The following is a 22,853-nucleotide window of genomic DNA, read 5'->3' as shown; positions in this document are numbered from 1 at the left end:
ATAATAAAGAATTCCCCTACTTTTCCAGGTTTTCCATGACATAAAAAAAATCCAGGTCACTTGTCATCATTTTTACATACTAATGATGTTTATGCATTAAACTTTTTCTCGACTGGACTCCATAATCTTTTTTATACCTAAAGAACCTCTTATAAATCAAACCGCAAATAGTTTTCTTTTTCAAGAACCCAGGGCCTGCTTTCACAAAATTTCCAGTAGCAAACCTCAAGTTCCCTGACTCATAATCTCATAAATATTTTTAAAATTCCCTGATTATTACCTGTTTTTTTATGAAGAATAATGAATTCCCCGACTTTTCCCGGTATTCCCGGTTTTCTCGGCCCTATGAACCCTGTCTGATTATGTTAATGAATAGAAAAAAATATGTATTTAGACAATAAATGTCAACAGTTTTCAAGATTTCAAGGGAGGTTATCCCAAATTTTTTCATTATGAAAGTTCTCTATGTAAGCCTAGAAAAAATCTTCATAAAAAAACATACTGACAAAACATCATATCAGAATAATTGCTGCAAATGACTTCAAACTATGAATAATTTTTCAAAAATTATTGTTGTAATATCCAGAATCAGTTATGCTACTGTTTTAACAAAAGTATACAATTTCTAATCAAATACTTAAACTACTATTATTTTATTGAGATTTAAAAAGATTACACTCTGGCCTGTTTTATACACGCTCTTCCATGAATCCGATGACCTCTTCTACAACAGGCCGAGTGGTAAGCATTTTATATTTTATGGTAATTTCAATAAAACTATTCACATCCCTTACCAAGTACAGTTTTTTACAAAAGAAATAATTATTAATTTTTTACAATAGAAATAATTATTACTATAAGAATAACAACCAAGATATGACGACCTTCGCAACAGGCTCAGAAGTTATTATTGTTGTGTATTAAGTTCTACATCTACAAATAATACAAATATTATCAGTTAAATTAGGAGAATTAGGAAATAGTCTAAGAATTTTTGTTAAATTTTTCTCCGGAAAAACATTTATTCACGTAAATTAAAACAAATTAGTTTTGAAATTGTTTGATTTTTCGAAACGTGAACTATAATTATTTTAAGTAGGTACTTTTAATTTTGTCTGCGTTTTTCAGTGGGAGATTCTTGACCTTTTTGAATCCTTAACTGATCGTTTTAGTGCAAGGGGGCTTATTTATTAATTTTTAAATATTTCCACAACTGACACAATATTAATAAGAAAAATGAATTTGCAACTTTATTAAGGGAAATTAAATATACCTTCACTTTTAAAATATCCTGAGGATGATTCTAGAATTAACTTTAATATTTATTTAGGCGATTTAGTATAGAAACAATTGCACTCACTAAAAGGGTTTTTATTGTTTCATTCATTTATTTTTTGATGATGAAATCACAATATACTATTAAATTTGGGGGTGAATTTTTGAGAAAAGGGTGAAAGGAGTGGTTTTTTAGTTTTTTCAATATAACTCAAAAACTATGCGGAATTCACGAAAATTACAAAGGTACTTGTTTGTAAAAAAATAATTTCTTATCAAAATAGCCTTATATCAGAATAACCTGGAAAAAACTATTTTTATACCAAATTGTAAAACCGAATTTTGACTTCATTTGGCAAGATAATTTTTTTTAAATTTGTATTAGTTAAAATAGAGAAAAAATATGAATATCCCCATATTTACAGAGAACAATTTTAAAATTGTGACAGTAGCAGTTTAAATTAAGATTATATACAGGGTGTCCGGAAATTAATGCAACAAAATTTGGTCATAGATTCTTAAGACAAATTTAATGGACCCGTATTTTTCCTTTTTGCTAAGTGGCCCCCTCTTTCGGAGTTACTGCCCCCTGAAATCTGCCCTTGTCATTTTTGCGATTTATCTCAGAATCGTGTTGTACGAGAATCACTAAATTTGATACACAGGGGTTTTATGACATGTGGAATCTGACAGTACTACGCTTTTTGGTGGGGAACCCTCTCTTAAGACACTTTTTTGTGGGCCCCTTTGTCTTTGGAACCAAAAAAATTTGGTCGCAAATTTGAATTTTTTAAAAATTGTTAGCTAGAAAGTCATTGAATTTAGAAACTTTTTTGTCTCTTGATATTTTTTTGTTAACCGGCATTTTTTTTTGGGAAATTGGGGATTCCCGTTTTGCTTTTGTTCCTTTTTTACCTTTTTCTTGGAAACCTTTGGTTTTTCGGAAAAAGTTTTCAGTTGCCAAAAAGTTTTTTAATTTTATTGGTTTTTTGGGGGATTATTATTTAAAAAAATTAATTTTGGGCCCAATTTTTTTGGCTCCAAAAGGGACACACGAAAAATTGTCTTTAGAGGGTTCCCCGACAAAAAGGTTGGCCCCTTCGGTTTCCCCTTTTCCCAAACCCCTTGGTTCCCAATTTTGTTGTTTTTGTTCCACCGGATTTTTGGGTTTTAAAAAAGGGTTTTTTTTTTGGGGGGGTTTTTGGGGGGTGTGTCTCTGCGAGAGAGGGGGCCTTTTGACAAATAAAAAATACGGGTCGCCTGAATTTGTCTTAAGAATCTGTGACCAAATTTTGTTGCATTAATTTCGGGACACCCTGTATAATGCGAAATTTTCGGTATTTTCTTTAAAAAATCGCACCCTTGAACGAATGAAGGTGACAAATGATTAAAAAAAAATGAGAATAAATTAGTTTCCTTAAAGCCCATTAAATAGTTCATAAAATCGTTCTACCGGATGACATAAATGTCAGAAAAAAATTTCCCTTGCATATTTTGCAAGTTGTAAATTCTACATAACCTGCAAAGCGCGATATTTTAAATGGCCATTGGTACTCAAAGCCTGCTGGCACAAAATATTGCTTTCCACACACTGGCAGAGAGCAACCTACTAAGTTGTATATGCTAGGAGAAATAAACTTTTTTGATTAATGATATTATGGAAAATGCTTAAAATGAAAGAAGAAGACTAACTGATGATTTTTATATATAACTTGCAAAAAAATTACCAGATTCGTACGTAAGAAAAAAAAAGGCACTCATGTAGTTTGACAGAAAATTGGAGAAAACAACATATGACAAACAAATACTTAATAGTTTTTTTAAGGAGACCAGTCTTGGTAAATCGAGTAAAAATTTAAAACTATTTATTCGTAAGAACAGAGAATGCAATCAAATTTGAAACGAATCCTTACCTTTGATCAAATAAACTACACTCTTCCACTTCACGAAAAAAAGCCTTCTAAGACGTAAAATACCGAGACCACAACTCTTTAAGACAGTCACCTTGCTCAGAGAATCCTTCTACACACATCGTAACTCAAAATTACTCCAAATAAAACTATTTTTAACTGCACTCGATCCCCCGATACCGAAACACGTAACATCCACACAATAACCCAACCACAACAAAAGATAATGCTTCACAATGCCATCTCAAGTATTTTTTTTTATTATCTAATGTTTACTCTTCATATAATTTCATTTAAATTTTACGACCTCGCAAATCTCTGTGCTATCTATCGCATACCCGACGTCACGTTGCACACTTTCAGCTCCTAAGGACGGTCTTATCGAGGCAGGGCACTTAAAAAAAATATATGAAGCGGCAGATAGGACGAGTTTACGTGCCGCGGCAAACGACGCGTTTAGGTTAGAAGTTGATGCATGCCTGCTAATGCTCAACTTCTTTGTTCGCTCTGGAATGATACCCCTATGCTTTGAACATGTCGAGGAGAACGAAAATATGAAGGATGTTTACCTTAACGGCAAACAAAACGCGTCTTGGCACGCACCTCGATCGTACAGGGTGTCCCAACGAAAATTTAGCGTCCCCTGCAACTTTGTTCAGCATGGTTTTTTCGGGGGAAGAATTAAAAACAAACGAAAAAAATTTGAACGTTTGTTATGTGGGATATTGAGGTTCCTGTCATTAGTTTTGCTAATGTAAATAGTAATAAAAACATTGTCAGACCATGTCCGCTTTTAAAAGACGTTGATGTAGATTCTGAATTTAAAGGCTGCCCCAAAAGTAATGCAGGATTTGTTGAATTGTGCGTCATTTTCATTGCGAAGAGTTGCCAGCATTGTGCGGGATCACATGTTGCAGCAAACACGTTGCGCTTAGACAAAATGGATACGACAGCTGAGCGAGTGAAGATTTTGTACGTAGCGTAGAGTGTGTAGTTGAGACTGTGTGCAAATTTTCGGTAGAAGGAACGCCCCAAATGAAACAACTGCGAAAAGATTAGCTCCCAAATTTGAACAAACAATATTGCTACGGTGAGTGATAGTGTGGCAGTGCACCTCGTTCACTGTGATTAAACATTTCAAAAAGCACGATGCAGCGGATTTTAACGAACGATCCGCTTCTATATCCATTCAAGATTCAGCTAACTCAGGAAATGAAACCAGACGACCATTTAATGCGCCGGATATTCGTTGATTGGATGTTGAAGAATTAACAAGTAGACGGTAATTTTTTAAAGAAAATCAACTTTAGCGACGAGGCGCATTCCTTAAGAACGATCAATGTATACCCAAAGAGTGACAGTGTGATGTGGATTTAACGCCACTTATTCGAATGCACAAAAAACGACTCATAATGAGAAATGCTCTGTAATTCTTAAATAAATCAAAATATTCTAATGTTTTGACAGTTCCATTTTCCTCTAAAATTGAATTCGAGACACCGTAACCAACAAAAAAATTTAGAAACTGGCACACCCTGTATAAAAGTACAAATGGGAGTGAGGTTTTTGTAATATAACTTAAATACACTATATTAGTAACTCTTTAGTTTCATTTAGACAGATTTGAAACATTACAGTTTTTTAAATGTTTGTAAAAAAATAGAACACGACAGAATTGTAATGAAATACACAAATAAGAATTTTTCTTCTTCAATCGAAAAAATAACATCACAAATTCTTATCCTGACATTTTTTAAATTAAAATCAAACCGAGTTCTCGTCATTTTATATTCGCTCTACATAACTACATCAAGAAAAAAAAATATACAGTGTGGGCCATTTTGGTGATGTATGGTAACTATAACATATAGGAAAATGTTTAGTTGGGGAAAGTTTTAGACAGTTCCATTGCTAACCTAATGGCGTTTGTAGACCGGGCTTAGCTCTTCGGATTTTTGAGTTATTTAAAAAAAAAAAATAAATGTAGCGTTTTCGAAAATTGTCTTTTTTTTGAGAAATTTTGAAAATCTGAAAACACTTTTTCACAGCAAGTTTTTTTCGAGGAATTCCACTGTATATTTAGATTTTCATTGCGACGTTTCGGTTGTGAGAAATCATCATCAAATTTATTTTTTCTTATGGGCGCCATATTGAATTTTAAACTGAGCAAATAGAACATTTTTTTGGATTTTCAAATATATATGTGAGAAAAATTTTCAAAAACAACCTCAAAAATCAATATTTTAATATTTTTAGTAAATCTGTCAACACCGCATAATTTTTCGAAACTATTATAGAATGGTCTCAAATTTTTGTAAAAGGTTATCATTAATGTCATGGCGTTGAGTGAAAAAATGATAGTAATGGCTACGTGTTTGCAAAGAAAAGCCCCATTAGTAGTCTGTGAATCTCCATGCCGATAATAATATTTTCATTTGTTTCAAACTGCTTGTCATTTTGAACTTTGTTAATCATAGAATTAATTCTTAACAGTCAGAGACATTTTAAAATCGTCAAAATGGCTTTGCCAATGAAGAAAAATGTATGTTATATAATTTCCAATAGACGCAACATATCATGGCCTCTAAGTCACCAGATATTATCGCCCTAGATATTTTCCTCTGGGCATACCCCCATTTTCACGAAGAATCAGATTTATGAATTGGAACCTCCCCAAACTGTGGAAGTTTATAATATTTTACAAAGGTGCTTGCATACCCAAAAATGGACAGCAATTCGAATAATAATCCCGATGTTTATTTTTCTATTACATAGTATTGTTGATGAAATACACTATTAATTGTCCCAGTTATTATTATATATTTCATAGTTCTTAGCATCTAGCTTTTCAAAACTTCCAAACATTCCCAAATTTGTAGTACCTAAATCTAGAAAAATACATTTCATTTGTTGTTTGTTTTTCTATTATTTTCAATAAAGCCTCCAATGTATCACATTTTTCTTCATTGGAATAACGCAAAGCGTAATTTTTTCACTCAACGCCATGACATCAATAAGCTTTTACAAAAATTTTATAATAGTTTCGAAAAATTATGCGGTGTTGCCACATTTACTAAAAATATTGAAATATTGAATTTTGAGGTTATTTTTGCATTTTTTTCTTATTTATATCAATGAAAAGCCAAAAAAATTATCTATTTGCTCAGCTTAAAATTCAATATGGCGCCCTTGAGAAGAAAGAAAATTGATGATGGTTTCTCGCAACCGAAACGTCGCAATGAAGATCAAAATGAACAGTGAAATTCCTCGAAAAAACTTGCTACAAAAACGTGTTTTCGGATTTTAAAAATTCTAAATAAATTTACATGCGATTTTCGAAAACGCCACATTTACTTTTCTTCAAAATAACTCAAAAGCTTGAGCTAGGACCACACTGTATATAAAAAAAACTTTCGACTCACCTTTTTCTCCAGCTGCTTCTTCAGCCCGACCAGCTGCTCCAGGTCGTCCTCGTGCTGCTGCTGTAGTCGCCTCTTGGTGAACTCCAACTCCTTGACGGCTCTCTCGTAGCGTTGCTTGTAGACGCCGTCGCCGTCCGCGTCCTCGTCTTCCTCGGAGATGCCGTTCAGGTCGGAGCGGGCGTACAGCAGCTCCATCTCCAGCCTCTCCGAGGCCTGCTGCAGTTCCTTATTCTTGTGCTGCACCTCGGACAGCTCGCGCTCGATCTTCACCCGCTCCGACGCCTCGGCGTCGAGGCGCTCGGCGGCCAGCGTCGCCGTCGAGTGCTCCTCCGCCAGGTCGGCCGTCATCTCGCTCAGCTGAAACGAAAGCACGAAGCGTTAAACGAAAGGCTAGGCTCACGGGGATTTATAAATTTTAAGATTAAATAGTTTAAATAAAGAGGAAAAAAAACTTCAGGGAATTGTAAAAAATGAATCCTGCGTGCGTTTCCCTCAAAGTTACTAAACTTTCACTAAATAATTTTCAGATATTTTTAGGTATTCCAAGTAGATTTTTAAAATTTTCCAGTTTGCCAATATATACGCGTACACAGGGTGTTTCCGGAATAAGTGCGTTCGGTGATAGCAGAGGGCACGAAAATGAACAACATTTATTAAGCAATTGATGGTCTAAATGCCTGTTTTCGAGAAAATTAACCATAAACATAAGTCGACTCTGTGCATCTTGTGCAGGTGCACGTGCACTGCCAGTTTAACAACCTGTATCTTCAAAACGAAGTATCTGCGGACCAATGTTTATATGAACTTTTTGTCTTAAAATCATTTAAATAATAATCGTCTGTTGAATTTATTGTACATACTTAATTAACACCCTATATATCAAACTTTGATATTTTTTTGCTAATGTAAAAAACTGATAAATAATAAGATTATATTGCTACTGTACTTTTTTACTTATAAAAAATACAATATTCTAATAAAGACGATCACAAAATAATAAAAACTGAGCTAAGGTCGATAATAATACATATAGTTTCATTAAACAAATGAAATTTGACAATGGTAATCAATTTAAAATGATTTCACATAATTAATTAGTGGTTAGGCACCGAATAATGATGAACGACATAGTCGCGCACTTATATTTTATGGCAAATTTTCCACTTGTTATAAATATCAATGATATATATCAGAATTTAAATATCATGATATAGCTACATCGTTATTATATCGTTGATATATACCGAGAGATCCAGAATGATTGAAGCTTTTGGGGAACGCAGCCTGTTTCTAACACTATATTTAGCATATAAAAATCTGTAGTATTGATAGAGACAGGTACAGGCTGCGATCTCCAAACACTTCAGTCATTTTGAATCTCTGTATATCCTTCGAACCCTAAATCTGATGGTAGGTCAATAGTATGTGAGTTCGTTATTTGTGTGTTGTAGTATTACTTAGCTTTTGCACTGGGGCGCGCGGCAACTTTGATATCAAATGTACAGCTGGCTGCCGCACCAGGAATTTGTTTAAATCTTGATTTGAAAATTTTATACCATCAATTGCTTAATAAAATTTATATAATTATGTATATAGACCATCTGGGAGTGAATGAATATGATATATTATTTGACACAGGAGAGGTTCATTTCTTTTTTAACATATTTTTTTGTTGGTAGAGCGCAGATTGGCAAAAATGTACATATTTTGTAAATGTCTCCCATTTAAATATTTCACATTTATAATATTTAAGTACGGTTATTTAAAACATTATAGAGGTTGCTATAAAATTTTCACCAATAAGAAATAGTTTTATTTATATTGTCGAAAAAACTTTTTCTTCTACTAAAATTTGTTTGTCTCAGTACCAAATAAGAGATATCTAGATGTACAAAGAGATTTTTAGTTTAGGAGCAAATGACATATTATTCAGTTAAAATTAAAAAACAATATAACATACAGAGTGTCCCATTCTACTCGATCACCCCGAATAACTATGGAGGATGACCTTCAATTGAAAAACTCCCAGAACAAAAGTTGTAAGGTAAGGTTTTAAGGAAGCCGTACGATAATGACCTTGGTTTTGACCTAGAGGTCAAACTTGGGGGTCATTTGGAGGTCAACTTCAGAATTTCAAATAGAAATCCTAATCGTTTTGTCCAGAAATGGGAAGAGCAAGAAATTTTACGTTTTTTTAAATTCAAATGAATGGAAATCGAATTATATTCTTAGTCTTAGTGGGACATTGGTGAGAATTAAATTCTGCATACACATTTGACATCTAGTGGCAGCAGGTTGTAAATAAAGGCCGGTTACAACTGGAATGAGAAAAAAATTCCCTGACATCTTGACATTCCCAAATCTACGAATTTCTGCGCGAAACTGGAAACAACAGCGAGCCTACACACATCGTCAGATGGCTATGGCTAGTCATTTGTTCGTCATAAAAACAAGCGAAACATCTATAAACGTCGCAGGTGTCACGCTAAATCGCTCCCAAAAATACCGGGCTATTTTTGCATTCCTTTACGTACGGATAGAAAAAAATAAAACACAAACAACGTATCGATATAGTCGACCCATTTTTTTAAAGATAGTTGCCGTTCCTCAATCCAACACGGAAACGATTATCATTTTTTCTATTTTCGAGTTGCATAGAGGTCGGGCTCCGATGTTTCGGACATAATTCTGGCAGATGACCAAGGATCCACCACTAATTATCAGGCGGTCTTATTTATGAGATATATTGTTACGATTTAAAATGAAATTTAACCCGGTTAAAAAGGTTATGCGCTGAGGGAACCGTTGCCAAAAAACAGCGAGGCGAAGTGAAACTATTGGGAAATTATGCATATTCACAAACAGTTCTGTTAAATTTGACGCAAACCCCGAACCGACCTTGGATCCATGACGTCACAAAATGCACTGGCTGTATTTTTTTTTTAAATAAAAACTGCTACTCGTAATTATGTTGAGGTCTATTTTCGTTTCAAATTCATAACAAAAACGAGTAGTATTACTGTATTTACTGTGAACTAAAATTCTTGTGTGTGATCGTGTACAGGGTGTTCGCGGCACTCCAATGGTTTTGAAGTAGGAAAAAGTTCCATTTTTTTTGTCGACTTAATAAAAAATTATATCATATTTTAGAGGCTGCACGTTTTTCCAGTCGCACCACGGGAATCTCACTTATTTTAAGAGATACAAATTAGGGAAATGTGTGAAATTTGATGACGAGTAACTTTGATTTGACCTATATTTGTTTATTTCGAAGTTATCGACGAAAAACTACAAATTTTATTTTAATTTTTTTAATAGTACTTAAACGAAATGACCTGAACTTTTTAAATATTTAATATTTAAATTGTTAAGAGACTTTTTTATGGGAAATTCAATGTAGTCGTATTTGCCGTGGCAACGAAATGCAGCTTTTGTTTTCCTTATGGGCTTTATTTGTTATTTCAGATATTTTTTTTGGTTACGATGATTTGTCATATGATACGATTATGTTTTTGTCAAAATACCAAATTATCAATTTTTACAGAGATCTTTGAAATTGAAACAGCCAACTATCAGATCAAACGAAATTTCGGCAGATCTGATAATTTTCAGTGAAATGGCAAATAGCATAGATTACTTAATTTAAAGAAAAACTGGCTTTGTTTCACGTAAAAATTGCATTTTTAATTATCTAAACCAAGGGTCGGCAACTGGCGGACCGCGGTCCAGGTCCGGACCGCGGAAGGTAAAATACTGGACTGCCAAAAAATTTTTTAAAGTATAAAAATTGCTCAAATAAATTATTTAAAAAATGTTTTTTACGTTTAAGTGCCAATCTTATCATTTTTTCTAGTATTTTACAATTGTGTGTGTTTTGAGTTCTTAATGGTTAGTAAGCAGATTAAATTTGAGTCCAAATTAAAATAAAAAATAAGAAATGTGAATTTTTTTTATGGACCTCGTTAAAAATTTTCAAAAGTATCCGGACCCCACCTAAAATTACTTGCCGACCCCTGAATTCTAAACCTTGACATTTTCAATGAAAATTTAACCAAATTGTCAAAAACGTGTTTAAACTAATAATAGGATGTTTTGTTTTCAAACCACTATTTGTAAAAATGGACAATTTATTATTTTGGTAAAATGTATCTCTTAAGGTAACCGAGATACGAGTGAGGCTCGAAAAAACGGGTACCTTTCGGAAGATGATCCCTTTGACCATTTTAAGAAGAAAAATTCGTATGAAGCTGTGTTGTTTAGTTGTGTTGAGAGATACAGCATATTGAAATTAAAAACAAAAATTTTTTTTTTCAAATACTTCTAAAGACGTAGACTGATAGGCACAAACAATCTTCACCTAGTGATTTTACTGAATACAGGTAAAAATTAATTGTAAACAATTATACCAATATATGGGGTAGATACTATCACTAAAAATCAGGATTTCGAAGCCACTGAGTATTATATAAATACAGTGTTCAAGAACTATATATAAAAATTCTAACAACGGACTTATCGAAAGCAACAATTTTTATTTAATAATTTTTTCTAAATCTAATTGGTTTTTAAGACATAATTTTAGATTTTTATTATTACCCGCCAATGGGGCTTAGTTGAGTTAATAAAAAATAAAAAAGAAGCACAACATATTGGAACTAATTAGTGCCTGGTATACATATAGTATTTAGGTTAGTAAAAAATCTTAAGATCATCAATCATTCCATAAATCATGCATACTTCAATGTTTTGAGTTTTATATATAATTTATTTCTATTAATAGTTACTAATTCCAACTGCAAGAACACGACTTGAGCAAAAAAAAGCAAAATGCTAAAATGGCAAGATCTTGTCTATCGGGGCTGATTTTTATGAATTAATTATATTTAGACATATACAGGGTGGTCCGTTCAAGTTTCAAAAAAACTTGTGTGCAAGTTGCTCATAGAAAAATAATGGGGGGGGGGGGTAGTTCATATGACGTTTTTTTTCTTAGACGCTTGTGTTGAAGTTGTTATCTTCCAAATGGTTTTCCTAAATTCTCTTTAAATCGGCTAGAGATAAAAATTTCAAAATTTGTACACGAGTAAACATCAACTGGACTTTAAGAATAATGTGCAAAGGGTTTCTTTCTGAAAAGCAGTGTCGCCGATACAGGTAATTGGAGGGGTACAATCGAAAAAAAATTTTAAATGTCAAAATTTGTAACATTTCTAAACGGTTTTGTAAACTCTAAAGCATACTACAAAAAAAAGTATACCTGTCGAAATTCGGTAGCATGTACCATTTTCAAGAAAATTGAAGTTGCATCTTTTTGCTCACATAAAGCGGCAGAAGTACATTACCATTGAATGAGTTGAATACATTTAGCTACCGATAGTCTTTGCATTTAAGAATGCAATTTTAATTTCTTACGTATCACATAAAACAGTTAAATTATAAACATTTTATTAACTTAAAGAAATAAAAATTTAAGTAAGCTTGTTGTAAAGTAACATTCAAAAAAGTAAATGAAAATTAACAAATTATGGTAATTAATTTTCTATCAATAACTAATTTTAGATTTTGTAAACTACTACACTACGTCTACTGAAATAAACAATTGATGTTGAATGGACTGATTTTTTGATGGATATGAATACTTAGAAAAGTTATAAGAATAGAAAAATGTTAGGAAACAGACTCGGAGACAGAAAAAAATAGTTGGACAATTAAATAAATGAGTAAAACTCGAAAAACTACAGTAGATGCTGAAATTGTCTCCCATTTACTTCTATGCAATATGCAACCTCATTTTTCTCGAAAATGGTACATGCTAACGAATTTCGACAAGTATACCTTTTTTTTAATATGCTTTAGAGTTTACAAAACCGTTTAAAAATATAACAAATTTTGACTTTTAACATATATTTTTTCGATTGTACCCCTCCAATTACCTGTATCGGCGACACTGCTTTTCAGAAAGAAACAGTTTGCGCATTATTCTTAACGCACAGTTGATGTTTACCTACTCGTGTACAAATTTTGACATTTTTATCTTTAGCCGATTTAAAGATAGTTAAGGAAAACCATTTGGAAAGTAACAAATTCAACACATTGTATCTCGAAAATAGAGCGTCTAAGAAAAAAACGTCTTTTTGAAACATGAACGGGACACCCTGTATAGCCCAACTGTTTATATAAATATTAATCACTAGCTGTTACTAGATACTGGTGGTATAATTCAATGCTATCTGGGGCATGTAGCCCATAGAACATGTTTTTGGTATCAAAGAACATTGTTTAATCTTGTGTGATAAGATTTTTAGGAAAATATCTTTAAAATAAACTAAAAAACGCGAAAATACCTAGTTTTTTTTATATACAAAATTCACTGATCGAACTCTACGACATTTAATGGCAACGTCTTCCACTATCTCCGTCACTGGTTGACAAAATTATTACAAATTCAGTAAATTTTTACATTTACTTAATTAAATGACTAGACCAAATTTTATAAATCTACCGAAAAGTAAAATGAGAAGAAATCACTCCCTGCAATAGATAGATTTGGAAAATTGGTGGCTGGCACACAATCCAGACCTGAACCCAAACGACTTTTTTATCGCACTCAAAGTACCTCATCGCATTCCGCCTCGGTAGCGTCCTCGGCCAACTCCTCGGTAACATCGGCAGTCGTCGACCTCGCCACCGACGATCTACTACAGCTGCTGGCCCTGCTGAAGTACTGGAACCCCTTGATCATGATGTTAGTGGCGCTCCTGGACCTGCCCAGGAACTTCCCCGCGCTCTTCTTCATCCTCAGGCTGTGCTGCTCGTCCTCCTTGTGTCCCAAGTTCTTCCACTCCTCCATGACGTGATCGGTCCTCTCTAGGAAATTCGAGATCTTATTGGAGAGCGCGTTCGACGCGGTCTGAGCCTCCTGGTGGGCCGGTATTGGCTTGACGTTCTGTCTAACCTTCCCTTTGTAGCCCAGAACTAGAGTCAGGTTAGCGTCAAACACCACGGGACTGTCCTCTTTGCCGTCCAACTCTATGGTCTCCCCTTCGTTGTAGGTTTGGGGGAATATCCTTCTGGGAGGGCAACAACTGGAGGACCTGGCGGATCTGAGGCTGCTGTTGGACCTGACGCTGTAGTTGCTGGGCGTTGGACTTGGTGATCTGGTCACGCTGCGTTGGGGAGTTTCTGAAGGCACGACCGTTAAGGTCCTCAGCGGTTTGGTGTGGAACATCACGGGTTTCCTTTCGCTGGGGACGTCCAAACCTGCACCGTATGGTCTAGTAGGGGTGTACCTCCTGACGTGTTGCGAAGGTGGTACGCTGGGTGGCAGGCGAGGGGTGAAGCTTCTTTGAGAGTACAAGGACGGTATGCTTTGTGAAGAACTGGCTGGGGAGATGCTGTACCCGTTTAGAAGACGAGACGAAGGGTATCTCTCCAGGTAAGGCGTCCTGGTTATGGTGGGGGTGGTGTAGTTCGATGGCAGTATAGGCATGGTGGCGATGGATTTTTACTCCGCTTCTTAAATGTGTTTATGGAAGATTTTGTAACATTTCTAAGTAGTGGTTAAATAATACAAGAAAAATTTAAAACCTGGAAGGGTTTTTTCAAGAAGGTTGTAGAAGATTAAAGGTTGACATTGCATTTACATGAAAAGAAATATGTCATAAGATTACAGCTCAAGGATTGTAAATTTTGATATTATTGTGGCATCGATGGCTTCATTAGTTCTGGCTGGATTTATAATTTGTAGTAATTTTATTATTCACTGTATCAATCTTTCAAGCTTTCTTATTTATTAAATGCATTATACAGGGTGTTAATTAAGTATGTACAATAAATTCAATAGACGATTATTTGAGCGATTTTAAGACTAAGAGTTCATATGAACATTGGTCCGCAGATGCTTCGTTTTCAAGATACCGGGTGTTAAACTTTTGTAAAAAAATTGCTATTTCGTAAATATCTTAAATACCATTTACCCAATTTTATTGTAATTTGGCAGTGTTATTTGTATTTAATTAATTAAGAAGAATTTTATTTTTTTTTCGACAAAAATTAATCAAGATACGAAAAACATGCAAGAGACAAAAAAGTTGTATTTTTAGTTGCTCAATTAAAAAAATATATAAAAATTACAAAAAAATCAGTGGCGTACATTTTTTTTTGTCAAAAATATTCGTTAAGATACCGCTTGGAACGCCACTGGACTTAGTAATTCTAATCAAGTTAAATTAGCCCCTTAACACTATAAATAACACTGCAAAATTATAACAAAATTGGATAAAGGGTATTTAAGATATTTACGAAATAGCAATTTTTTTAAAGAAAGTTTAACACTCTGTATCTTCAAAACGAAGCATTTACGGACCAATGTTTAAATGAACTTTTTGTCTTAAAATCACTCAAATAATCGTCGTTGAATTTATTGTACATACTTAATTAACACCCTGTATAGTTGTGTATAATGTTGTGTAAACAATTACCCTCCTCATTATATGTTAATAATGTCTATTTTGCCAGGAGCTTTGAAAGTGAATTATTACAAATTAAAATCGTATTCAGTTACATTTGAGCAATTTGCTAAAATGGTGGGAAATGTTTCAAAAGAACTGCAGTGTGAATTTTTCACTATCTATCTACAACATTTTGTTAAAATTGTACTTAAAAACTATGCACTAATAATTTTTGCAGCTTCTGTGGACCATATAGCAAAATAAACCTAATCATTTTTGAGATATTTAGTTTTTTTCCTAAAAACCTCCATTAAGGACTGATTTATTTATTTTTAAAGGCGGGCGATTCCGAAAACTGAAATCCGATTTTATTATTAAAACGTTTTTGCGATAGTGTTTACATTAGTTTTTCAAGTTTCAAAAATGGCTTACGTGTATAGCAACTTGGAGTTGATGGATATAGTTTTAATTTATGGTGAAGCTTGGGAAGGATATTCTTTCAATTTTTTGTCCGTTTTTTGCCGCCGTCACGGTCGCCGACTGCATGCCTCGCCTTGCACAAGGGCAGGTTGTATAGTGGACCAATTTCCAGTGCCTTGCAGAAGTGTATTTTTAAATCATTTTCGATCTGCCCTTTTCGATTTTTTTTTATAAAATTGTATTTGTAAGAGTCCCCTGTACATCAAACAAATTTTTTGATAAGTACTCACCCTGTACAGCTTATAGTAAGCCTTATTATTCAGGTGCTACAATAATAACTGTATTAATGTCAGAGGATGTCATAAAAAACAAAAAAGAAAATCATAAAATATTTTTTATGCAAACGTACTCTTAGTTTTTCTCTCGACTTTCTCTTTCATTTTCATTAAGTATATACCCATATTTTTTGCTTTTGTTATATAGAGTGTTCTACAAGCTCTATGACAAACTTTAACAGATTGTAGCTAGGTTAATTTCAAACAGTTTTTCTTATTTGAACATAGGTCCGATTCGTTTTTGTTTACAAGTTACAACCATTTTAAAAAATATAATTTCATATTTCAATCAAAGTAGCCTGACAAATAAAAATGATGGTTGCTATAACAATAATTATTATTTGTGTCANATGCGACCAAATTTTTTTGGCTCCAAAGACAAAGGGGCCCACGAAAAATTGCCTTTAGGGGGTTCCCCGCCAAAAAACGTAGCACCATCAGATTCCACATGTCATAAAACTCCTGTGTACCAAATTTAGTGATTCTCGTACAACAGAGTTCTGAGATATAAAAAAAATTATTCTTAGAGGCGGACTTCAGGGGGCTGTAACTCCGAAAGAGGGGGCCACTTGGCAAAAATAAAAAATACGGGTCCCCCTAAATTTGTCTTAAGAATCTGTGACCAAATTTTGTTGCATGAATTTCGGGACACCCTGTATATACCCATATTCTTTGCTTTTGTTATACAGTGTTCTACAAGCTCTATGACAAACTTTGACAGATTGTATCTGGGTTAATTTCACATATTTTTTCTTATACGAACATAGGGCAGATTCTTTTTGTTTAGAAATTTCAAGCATTTCAAATATATAATTTCATATTTCAATCAAAGTAACCTGATAAATAAAAATGATGTTTATAATCAATATAAATTGGTATTATTTCTTAAAAACGTTCTTTTCGGTAGAACTAGAAAAATCCCTACTGCTACTATTACTTTTGCAACAATCTTATATCCAACATTTTTCTTTCCGTGTAAATGCAAAATTTTATGAACGCTCTACAAATCTGTACTCGTAAACAATTATTAACCACTTAACAGCGTGCAGTTACATATTTTTAACGACTTATTTCAGTAAAGAAGGTTTAAAACTCGTCAGAAAAACATTAGCCGTTCCCGTAGATCCAGCACATGCAGAATTATTCAACATAAAATCGTCATTTCAAGAATGTTAGCCGTGGGTTACGATTTCAATAATAGGTGTTGTTGGCTGCAAGGCATGAAATTTACTGTGCCCTGTATTATTCGTCATTGTTATCGCATTAAGAGGTTCTGGCTTTATCTTTATCACCGTCACTTAAGAGGATCAGGGCCATGTAAACGGCCCTTCAGGTTAAACTATTTTAAAAGACATTGTGCTTCTGAAATAAATAATATTTCAAGCTTAATTGTAATTTAAGCAACTCTTCCACGGCAATTTAGGGATCCGTATCTCTCAAGAAAAAAAATATATGTACGTTATTCGTCGAGCAGTATTTTTAACCACTGTTAGAAACGTTAGAAATCCATCTCTAAATATTTAGACTTGACCTACAGCTCTAAATATTTCACTGTATCCCCGAAAAAAAAACAAGGATTTACGCCAACGAAAAAATTAACCGTCGCACTCCGAGTCACACATTTGTTTGTCGAGGCACCATATCGCAGACCCAGGGCCTACTTTTGCTCGCTTGCAGGTCGGAGAAAATAGAGTGAAAAAGCCGAAAAAAACGAAAGAAAAATGACCGGCGGACCGACGGCCACAGACGCCCGACAGCCACTGAAGATTACGACTTGCTCCGAAGCGTCCGAACGCAACCCATTGCTAAAGATACGTCCGTGCTAAGTTTAGCGTTCGTACATCGATTAACAAATTCGAGTGATTTGCTCGCTTTGATATTTGTTTATTGGGCGTAATTATGCATCGGTCGGCAGTTCCGGCTTATGACAATAACAATAATTCTTCTTTCTAAATCTACCAGAATATGCAGGGTTACATTTTTTAATTGTCCAATACAGGTATCTTTCTTATTTTAAGAGTTACAGGAATGGTTAAATGAGCAAAAATGTGCAGGATTTTATGCCAATCGCGGATTCGTTTTCAAATTTGGAAATTTCCGAATGGTTCCGAAGATTTTCGAAGGAAACCGATTTTATGCCATTTCTTCTTTTAGTCATATTTCACTTGTTTTTCAAGATTGAAGGACAAAAATGTTTAGTCTGATATTACCTAAATGGTGTGAGAAATCGATTTTTGCTGACAATATTAACGTACTTACTTCAATTTGAATATTGAATATTTCTTCTTTAAATAAAATAATGCCATTGTTGTAGCACTTCCGGTTATACCGGAAAAATAATTAAGAATAAAATAGATGTCACAGAAACCGGCCACCCTGGGCACTAGGTACCTCGGAGACCGTTGCCGTCATGATATTCGTGTTGAGCGACCCCAAAAACCCCGAGGTAATGAGTTTCGGCTAAGTTTATAACGAATTTCCACATAACTCCAGAAGACGACGTTGAAACCGGCCACCTTGGGTCACTAGGTACCTCGGAGACCGTTGCCGTCGTGATATTCGTGTTCAGAGACCCCAAAAATCCTCGTGTAGCAAAATTGAACTCATTTCCGTCAATATTTTCCGAGTTATAAATTTTGCATATTTTAACTCTTCGAGATGCAATTTTAAAAATGCATTTTTCTTATGCACCGATGCAATTTTCATTTCTCATTGATCACATAGGGTCACAAACTTTCTGGACGCTCTAACGAATCGAATGCAAAAAACCGCATCACGATCCATCTTACTGCACAGATTTCGGAGGTTCAGTGCTTCATTTCCTTGACTATTCTTTGTTCTGGAAGCTTTCGTTTTCTTTTTGGAACATAAAATGCACCACCTTCTACTATCAAAATTACCTGAAGAAAATTAAGAAAACTAAGTACCTTATTTTTTACGTTACATTGTGAAAACTTAAAACCGACAACACTTTTTAAATTCAAACGGAACAGCCTTTGCAAGAAATGACATTCTTAATTCCTGTGATTTACATTTATGGGATGAAGAGAATCCGCACGGTACTGTGCTAACAAAAGACCAGCAACGATTCAGAATTAATGTATGGGCAGGAATAGTAATAATTTAATAGGTCTATACGTTTTTGAGAAACATTTGAATGGCCATTAAGTGAACGCAATCTTAATGTTGTCAATGGACGAATGAAATTACGAATAGAATGAGAGGTCGAATGATCCGATCGGATAATTAGAACCGGAGAAAATCAGGAAAAAAATTTACAACTCCGGCATTTCTTTATTTCAAGAATTGAAAATTTGAACACAGGTAGCTGTTTACATGTATTTTATCTGTGCAAAACCCTGATTCTGTCAAGCTAATAGTTTTTGCACAATTTCCATTTGATTTTTTTGCAATTTTTTCGCAGAGGGAGGAATATGAAACTAGACAGGAACAGCAACAAAACGTCTATTTTCGTTTTTCCATAAAATGCAGCGAAATAGGTGAAAAACGGTCGTTAATATGAGTAGAAACGGCGCGCGCGCGCTTCCCCACACTACTCCACTTTTTTTACAATTTTTCGCCCCCAAATTTCTTTTGTAATTGGTTTCTAACGCGAGAGCCCAATACAATTCAAACGTATAGTAAACAAACAAAAAATCCATTCTCAAATATGGGACAAGCAAGCGATTATTTTCATTTCCGAACAATTAAAAATACCCGTAAACAAAGCTCACTTGGATGGCTGCGTACACGGCCGACTGCTTTTTTTGCCGGTGTCGCCATCTAGGGCAAGAATGCCTCTCTCCGCAAACGCGCGCACTTTTTTGCGTGAGTAATTAGAAACGACTTACTTGGATTTTCACTTTTTCTCGCCTTGTCGGGACGTCGAGTAAAAGGCGGCGGTTAGGCCTTATTTAGACGGCCAGAAAAAAAAACAGGTCGTTACAGATTCAAGATTACATACAAATAGAAAATAATTTTATAGTGAAGTTGTCCTACCGTTAGTCTTGAGGTTGTCTTTGCTTAGAAGAAGAATAATGTTTAAAAACTAAAAGTCGAGTCACAAGAAGAGTTTAAAGTAGAAAATGGCAACGCTGTTTCCATTGTAATGTAGTGACGAAGGAAATCTGACAACGGCGCTTTTTTAAGTGGTTTCAAATAGATGATGAAAAAGAGGCGATTATAGACAGTAAAAGGAATTTGTACGATTTTCTTTTGTGTTTATTAGGGTCTATACTAAATTTTTACTATAAAAATCTAATACCTTCAAGTAGATTTAAATAATTCCAGTTTGCCAAGATATAAACTCTATACCAGTTAACATTCCCATTTCATAAATGAAAATGGCCTGTCAACATTTACTGAGGTCACAGGCGCTTATCTAAAATAGTCGAGGTTTTTAATAGAAGCTATATTTACTAATGGTCATCATTTTAGTAAACCCACTATCCGGGTCATTATAAAATAACATGTACATGTCTGTCTCTGATCTGAGGCTTCGCATCGATCAATTTATTCGATACGTATCTAGCGGCACCCTAATGCCTGCCCTGTCGGCCTGGCGTGCCGATGAACAATTCATGTTTTTTAGTGTAGGAACGTTGGTCGTGCATTTCATTGCCATTTGTGCGTGTGTTAGTTTGAAGCTTTGCTTGGTCGAGTGTATGGCACGTGTTTTTATGGTAGTCAGTAACATTGCTTATTGTGAGCATAGAGCGGCACACGGCTTGACCACAGATTTAGCCTATTTATGCTACTACAACGCGTATATTGCCGGTTACCAACATAATATAGATTATTGCTGTTTATTTATTTGATTGTCGCCACAAAGTTTCCGATGTCTAACAATGACTTAAAAAATTACACAGTGGCCAACATAAAATTTGTACTAAATTTTTGTTTATTATTTTAGAGAAAACTATTTTTTCTAATAACTTTTACTCGAGTCAATATTTGACTAATGAAATGTCATATTTTTTTAAAATAAATAACAGTTCTAAAAACGAATTCACACCGATAAATTTTCTCGAAAAAAGAAATTATCTTAGCGTTCTTACTGGAGTAAAAACAAAAAAAAAGATCGTCAAAATCAGATTAACAATTCAAGACAAAACTAACTTAGAAATCGGGACTCGCGATGCCTTAATTTTGATAAATACAAATTGTATCCTATCAATTAAATCGATCTAGCAGGTTAAACACGGTAAATCCAACCGAAAACACCGGTTGCTTACTTTCGTTTCTGACAGAAAAAACAATCGGCCGCTCGAGATAAATGGAATAGCTACATCGAGGACGAAATTAGAACGCAGTCCAGATTTAAATCGGTCGCTCGTGGACTCCGGCCAAACTTATCTTTCTCTCGATGGTGCCCGGCGTTGCATAATGTCATGTCATCGTCGTTGGTTCAAAAAGACTGTTCTCGAATAAATACGTTCGATAACATCCAGAAATGTATGCCTTTGTAAAGGAGGCTTTCTATGAATCAGGGCACCCGCTACGAGTAACAATTTATGTTTTTTAATAACCCACATAAGAATTGTTTATAAAACTACTGACAAACCTATATTTTTGTGACAATAATCAATAATCATAGGAGGCTAATAGAGACCAAAATCGGATTCAAGGAATAACAATCTTCAGGAGGTTGTCAAAAATAAATACATACTTACAGATACTTTAAAATCTATCAAATTTATGAAGAATTTACTCTGTTATTTCTGTGCAAGGTTAGAGAGCTTGACAAAACCTATACGAGCATTATTTGGTCTTATACCAAAGGCTTTATTAAAGCTATCATGGTGCAACGAAGAGCTAAATTAGCCTTGAATAATCGTTAAAACTAAGTATTTTAATTTATTGTTGCCTGAAGCAAAACAAACCTGTTTTAAATTCATAGCAGAAGACATGTCAGGTTAATGATATTGTTTTATAAGTTTTGGGATGCGTTTGTAAATAGCCGGCTAAAAGATGTTGCTAACTTTATAGCCTTTCCGATATTAATTGAAGAACCAAGACGATGACAGTATGTATATAGTCCGAAGTCAGTTGAATATGCAAAAAACCGTCTGGTAATAAAATTTAATGAGTTTCACAGGCGTCCCTAAAAGAATTTTCTGCTAAAGGTAAAAAATTAAAATAATTTGTATATAATGTGTAGAAAATTTCTATTATATGTTTTGATTATTATAGTTACAAAACGTTGTAACATAAGTTGCATTTATTAAAGCTTTTTATACAGGGTAGTTACTTTTAAGGTGTCCACCATTAGTATCTCCTGAACTAGAAGATTTCGGATTATGAAAAGAAATTGGAGATAAGTTGCACCGTTCCTGAAATAAGCTGAAAAAACTGAAAACTTGACATATTCTTATTTCTTCCGTATCTTTTTTTATTATTGAAAGTAAAGTAATGAAAATCGGTATTTATAGAAGAGACGATATGCTCTATCAGTTGGGAGGATGTTTTCATTACCAACTTTTGATTTTTTTTATGAGCGCCATATTGGACTTTTACACCATTGGATGAACCATTAAATTTCGAGTTCAACGACGTATAATGGGACCTTGGGTGAAGTAATTTTATTAAGGTATAAAAAACGTCAACTTTATGATTTATTTAATTCGAACGCGGTAGGCATGAAAGAAAGTTAATGATGGTTTCACAGAACCGAAACGTCGCAATGAAAATCTAAATATACACTGAAATTCCTCGAAAAAAATTTACTTTGGAAAAGTGGTTTCAGATTTTAAAAGATTTTCGATTTTCCAAAATGACACATTTACTTTTTTCAAAATAACTCAAAAACCTGAAGAACTAGGACCGGCCTGCAAGTGCCATTAAGTTAGCAACATAACGATTTAACACTTTGCCCCATTTAACCATTTTCGTATTTCTTATAGTTTCCAAGATACCAATCATGCGTTACCGAAATGGTCCACACCGTATATTGTCAGTATGTTCAAAGTAACTTTGTCCAGGGCATCCGCCAAGAGAAAAACTACCGAATGTGTTTTCGCTTTAAAATAACGTCAATTGATT

At 34.2% G+C, this 22,853-nt stretch overlaps 1 protein-coding gene across 6 annotated transcripts in view; it reads right to left on the bottom strand.

Annotated features, from left to right (window-relative positions):
* LOC108910579 (unconventional myosin-XVIIIa) overlaps positions 1-22,853 on the bottom strand; it is a 200,482-nt gene that overhangs the window by 3,464 nt on the left and 174,165 nt on the right. For 3 of the 6 annotated variants that reach the window (XM_018715231.2, XM_023456885.1, XM_018715247.2), the window contains one exon: positions 6,608-6,964. In XM_018715231.2, the coding sequence (XP_018570747.1) occupies positions 6,608-6,964 (357 nt within the window). Of the gene's footprint in view, positions 1-3,188; positions 3,350-6,607; positions 6,965-13,223; positions 14,195-17,347; positions 17,560-22,853 lie in introns of those variants that run through there. The other 3 variants (XM_018715255.1, XM_018715275.1, XM_018715283.2) reach the window with 3 other exon arrangements.

This window comes from Anoplophora glabripennis, unplaced genomic scaffold (genome assembly GCF_000390285.2).
Source record: "Anoplophora glabripennis isolate ALB-LARVAE unplaced genomic scaffold, Agla_2.0 scaffold7, whole genome shotgun sequence".
Lineage (NCBI taxonomy): Eukaryota > Metazoa > Arthropoda > Insecta > Coleoptera > Cerambycidae > Anoplophora > Anoplophora glabripennis.
The sequence above is the reverse complement of the archived record's forward strand: the minus strand, read 5'-3'. Positions and strand labels throughout refer to the sequence as shown.